The 5,130-nt window shown below is 39.2% G+C and overlaps 1 protein-coding gene across 1 annotated transcript; it reads right to left on the bottom strand.

Annotated features, from left to right (window-relative positions):
• Positions 1 to 1,650, bottom strand: LOC104770600 (probable WRKY transcription factor 38). The gene is made up of 3 exons (XM_010495049.1): positions 1,067 to 1,650; positions 733 to 855; positions 1 to 648 (listed from the first exon to the last, which is right to left on the bottom strand). The coding sequence occupies exons 1-3, from the start codon at positions 1,336 to 1,338 to the stop codon at positions 165 to 167; spliced, it is 879 nt and encodes a 292-aa protein (XP_010493351.1). The 5' UTR covers positions 1,339 to 1,650; the 3' UTR covers positions 1 to 164.

Raw genomic sequence — 5,130 nt, forward strand, 5'->3', positions numbered from 1 at the left:
TATTAAAACTTGGTAGACAATTAATCTGACAAAATCCGATTTTACATAATCTACCTCTGCTCAACAGAACTATTCAATAACATAAATAGCCACAACTCTCAAATACAGATTCTCATTATAAAAAAACATTTCTAAAAATAGTTAGCTGAAAAATCTAAGCACAATCAAAAGTTAAACTGATCATAAAGATCCCACAAGTCTTGGTTGTCAAATAACAAATCTGAGTCAAACTCAGCACTTTCACTGCCAGATGACGATGGAGGAGGATAAGAACCTGATGGTGACGATAGATCTTCTTTAATCACATGTTGACAATCTTGGTTATTACTGGCCATCTCATGGTACTGATCCATGGTTTGCTCTCTGATGCTCTCTTCGTCTTCATGTTTAACTGACAAGGAGAAACCATTTGAGTGGTGTTCCTTCTCCTGATCGATATCTTTTCCGAACCTGATCATTTGGGCACTTTTCAAATCATCTACGGGTTCTTGAACGGCAGTAAAAATAGCATCCAGATTATGATTGGTCTTGCAAGTGTGTTGGCCAAAGTAAGTGGTTCGGTAAACGGGAGGATTGTCTTTGATCTTTTGTTCATGCTTTCTTGCTCCACAGTTATGATCTATGTTGTAAGAACATCTATAGTAGCTCCTGTAACATCAAACACCAAATTAGAATTGTATTGGTGATCGGACAAGAACAAAAATATAGCTAGAGTACTATATCTAATATTACCTTTGGTGAGCAGATTTTTTAATACACTTTTGGCCATATTTCCTCCAAAGATACCCATCATAGTAAATCGGATCCGGTGAATCGTCCCTCCAATTTGCACTTGAATTTGTACTTTCGATCTTCCTGTAAGCATGAGTATTATGAAAATATCAGCATAAAATCAACATATAATGTTGTAATTTCAGTTATAATTAACAAAAATATATATATTCTTAACATCTAACAAATATATATATATATATTAAATATTCATTGAAAATATAAATCATGTTGAATCTTTTGGAGAAAAAAACAAAAGAAAGCACTAAAAACAAACTTAAAAAAGAAATCATACCTTTTCTTGGAGGGGCTCCCCTGTGGTGGTGGAGGAGAAGAATCCCTTGAAGATAAATCAGAAAACTGTTCATCTTCGGATTTTGGTTTAACAGATAAGATTGAAATGGCATTGGAAAAGCAATCGACGATCGATTTAGCAAGATCATAACTTGAAACCGGTCCGCTCTCAGCCATTTTTGAATGGTCGAGTCGCATCTTCAACCGCATGGCGCAGCTATGTCCATAAAGGATAGCTTGCACCGCCTTATCGTGTGGGGAGTTCATTTCCATTGAGTAGAGTGAACTTGTGTGTGTGTGTCTGTGTCTTTCTTCTCTCGTTTCTCTTCTTTTTTTTCTTCTTCTTCTCAAGTCTCTTCTCTCTGCTATTAATTTTGAACGGATAGGGAGATCAGAATTTATAGGAACAAGTTGTACATACACGTTATCAAATGACTTCACCACTTTTGAGTTTATCAAATATATTTATACATACACTAGGGTATATATTAACAAGAAAATGAAAAACTATAATTTCGATTTAGGACATGTGCGCTCGGCTTCACCTATGGGTGTATCTAAGAAAAAGAGATATAGGAAAGATAGATTAGGTGTTGACCTTAGCATATGATCTGTCATGTATAGAAATAATTCATTTTATATACCTTTTCCCGCGGCTGGCTTAATTATATAGTAACTATTTTTAATTATTGCAGAAATTATCTGTTTTCTATTACACTAATCAATCTACGCGGTTGGCTTAATTATCACATAATTTTTCTTTTTAACTAAGTCTATTGGAATACTTAACAATTTTCCTTGTGCATATAAGACAGGAGAGGAGGAATCTAACAGAAAAATATGTTCCTACAAAAAGTCAGATAGATTAGAGAGACTTCTGAGCTAAACCCCAAAATGAATGCTCTTAAATTCATAAAGATAAATCGTACAAAGTAGTTGTAGTTTAATTTGTATTGCTTAATGTAACAAGTTTCACAACTTAAATATGATCATTTTCATTGTTTTGTAGTGAAAACACTCCACTAAAATGTTGATCGTTCGTGGATGTGATGTCTTTAATGGTAAAATGTAAAGTTTGTAGTGAGTTTTGGTTCAAATTATAAATAGATTTTTATGTTTAGACCAGACAAAAGCAAAGTTATTAGGTACTAGATTCATATTGGAAAAGTAAGATCTGAAGAATTTTTCAACGTTTAAAGATGGAAATAATTGAGATGTAGCTGGCGAATGGCGACTAAATGCACCAATGGAAACGGCATTAGTTTCGTCGGATACATCGACGTCATCCACATGACGTAGTTTTATTGAAGGAGATGATTTCAGCAGACTGACGTGAGAACAAACACCAATGCTTATGTATATTTATATACTAACAGCAACTAGTCAACTATGCTATGAGGTTAATTTGTTTGGCTACTCGGTCCAAATGTTATTTAATAATTGAGATATAGTAAAACTTGAATCTTATACAAAATGTCCTGATCAGACTGCTGTATCAACTACTCATCCATGGTAAAACTTACCGTATCTCAATGAAACTGTACGTTAAAAAAATCACGAAGTTTTAGAATGGTAAGTTCTTTTGCCCATCAGTTACAACCCTATCTTCTTCTCCGGGTGAATATGTCAACTGATATATATCCATGAAAGAATTATCTAGTATTTATTAACTTTGGCATGTGACTTTGATCTGATCTGTGAAACTCGTTGCCCACATGTATTTTGTTCTTGTTATTAGCAATTTGTTTTTGTTGGAAATTGTTTAGGTATACTATATTGAGAAAGGGGTCACATATGTATAAGTCAAGCTAAGCTATGGGTCAAGTCATATTATTTTATGTATTGAGTAAATGTGAATGTGAACATGACTTCCATGACAATAATGGAGAGAACATTTTGTATAGTTATATTTATTAGCTAATTAAATGAACAAGTAGTTGGAACGTAGCTTCCATGTCTTCTTTATTCTCACGACGACTTCAACCAAATGTACCCATTTTGAATAACCCAACAGAACTTATCCTTATATTAACTTCTTATGGACTTTTAAATTCAAGATATTTATCTTTGATATTTATCTTTGGATTCTTCTTGGGCTGCGCCCAATATGCCATTCGGCCCAACAAGACTCATTAATTATGATTTTGGCCCAACAAAATTTAGAGCAGGTCATTAACATTCCGCAAAGGACAATCTCGGCATTTCGCGTTGGGAACCCTAGTTCTACACTCACCTATAAATAACATCATACATTTATTGAGATGAGGATCCTGACCCTCGGACAAGACACATAGAGCAATACTTTGCGTTTAAAACCATTATTGTTTTCTGTATAATTCCTTTTAGCTTCCGAGCTCGTCATTATTAGCTTGTTAGTTCTCCTGTGAACTGACGAGCTCAATCTTGACTCGTTTTAATGACGACCTCACGTTTTTATCGTCAATAAAAGAACCAACTTCACTCTTCCCCCAAAAATCTTTATTTACTTAGTGTTGTGCAATCCCCAATACAAACAATTGGCGCCCACCGTGGGGCAAGAGTAGAGCGCTTCTTTTTGACGAATCAAGACCGATGGTCCGCATTTCCACAAAGATTCAAGACTCATGACGAACTCTAGTGAAGATCTCAACACCACTGCCGAGCTTATCATTGCCAAGCTCATTACCACTACTCACAATGTCGATCTCTTCTTGCCGAACTGCCATACCGGTCGTAAGACCCATCTCAAATTCACTCGCAGGCACGCTGGACCAATTAAGATTGGCGCCATCATCGACAAGATCGTGCCACCCTCGGAGATCGATCTCACCAGACCTACGCGCTCCCATCAGAGAATCGCCGAACTCGACTAGGGACTTGCCACCCATACATGTGGCGACCTCGACCCGACGTTCGGCAAAATCATCCCCAACAATTGTGCCGCCTTCATGAAGATCCACATCCGCGAAATCATTCTCCTTTTGCTGATCTCTCCTCTCAGTCACAATTCCAATCTCGGTCTCGTCACTAATCACGCCAAAAGTTCCTCTCGACGGGATAACCTCATCAGATCGGCGCCGACCTTCAATTTCACTCGGTAACCCACTCTTGAATCCATATCCGACAACTCTCGCTGAAGTGTCGATCCCAGAATTAGAACACATCCCACCAAAACCTGATAAACCGCCGACCATGGAGGAAGTGCCGACCATGGAGGAAATGCCGACCATGGAGGAAATGTCGACCTCTGAAATCTCTCAATACAACGAAAACTACCAGATTTGCCAAATAAATCCAGATCGCTCCCTCGATCCATATCGCAGCGACCTACCATCTCCAATCCCAAATTGCCGACCACGCGACTGGCAGAACCAGAGAACATCACCGACTTCCGTTCAACAAAACTCTCAAGATCACGCCGCCCACAGGTCCGAAGAGAGCCGACCTGGAGCTCGTTTCCTAGTCCGCTCCTCTTGAGATCGCCAGGGCAAACATCGGAACCGGTAACCATAGGCCTCACAGATCTCGTTCACCAACCGCCGACCACATCACCGCCGAGCTTGTCATCGACCACATCACCGCCGAGCTCGTCACCACCAAACTCAAATACGAGAAATCGTCGCTTTATTGTCGACCTCCCTAGGGTGAGCGTTGGAACCGCCGACCTTGCTAGATTTTGTTTGATTTCCGACCACCATCTCTCTCAAAGCCGTCGGTCCTACCTCGAGATGCCGCCCTCCGATCCTAGCGAGGTCCACCTCACCCTCGCCGATCTCGAGGCCGCCATAACCACAAATCAAACAAATACGATCATCTGCGACCGCCCGCTCGTGGCAATCATTAACCGGAAAAAGATCTTCTCGGCCGACCATAGGCGACCTAACACAAAGCAGCTCGTACGGCGGCGACTTAGGGTTAAGAGGGAGACCAAGCAAAAGAGAGAAGAGAGAGAAAGCATAGACACAAAAGTAAAAAGAATAGAGAGAGAAAGTTTACCTTTTATGATGAGGGTAACAAGTTACTCAACCACTGGACTAGAGAATTTTATGATGAGGAAATAAGTGAAGAAGAAACTGCTGCGACCAT

Source organism: Camelina sativa, chromosome 20 (assembly GCF_000633955.1).
Source record: "Camelina sativa cultivar DH55 chromosome 20, Cs, whole genome shotgun sequence".
In the NCBI taxonomy this organism is placed as follows: Eukaryota; Viridiplantae; Streptophyta; class Magnoliopsida; order Brassicales; family Brassicaceae; genus Camelina; species Camelina sativa.

Excerpts from the sequence above, each read along its gene's own strand:
- LOC104770600 (XM_010495049.1), bottom strand. The coding sequence starts at position 1,338 with ATGGAAATGAACTCCCCACACGATAAGGCGGTGCAAGCTATCCTTTAT. Across the intron at positions 856-1,066 it reads GGGAGCCCCTCCAAGAAAAG|GAAGATCGAAAGTACAAATT; the intron begins GTATGATTTCTT and ends TCATGCTTACAG. Across the intron at positions 649-732 it reads AAAAAATCTGCTCACCAAAG|GAGCTACTATAGATGTTCTT; the intron begins GTAATATTAGAT and ends TTGATGTTACAG.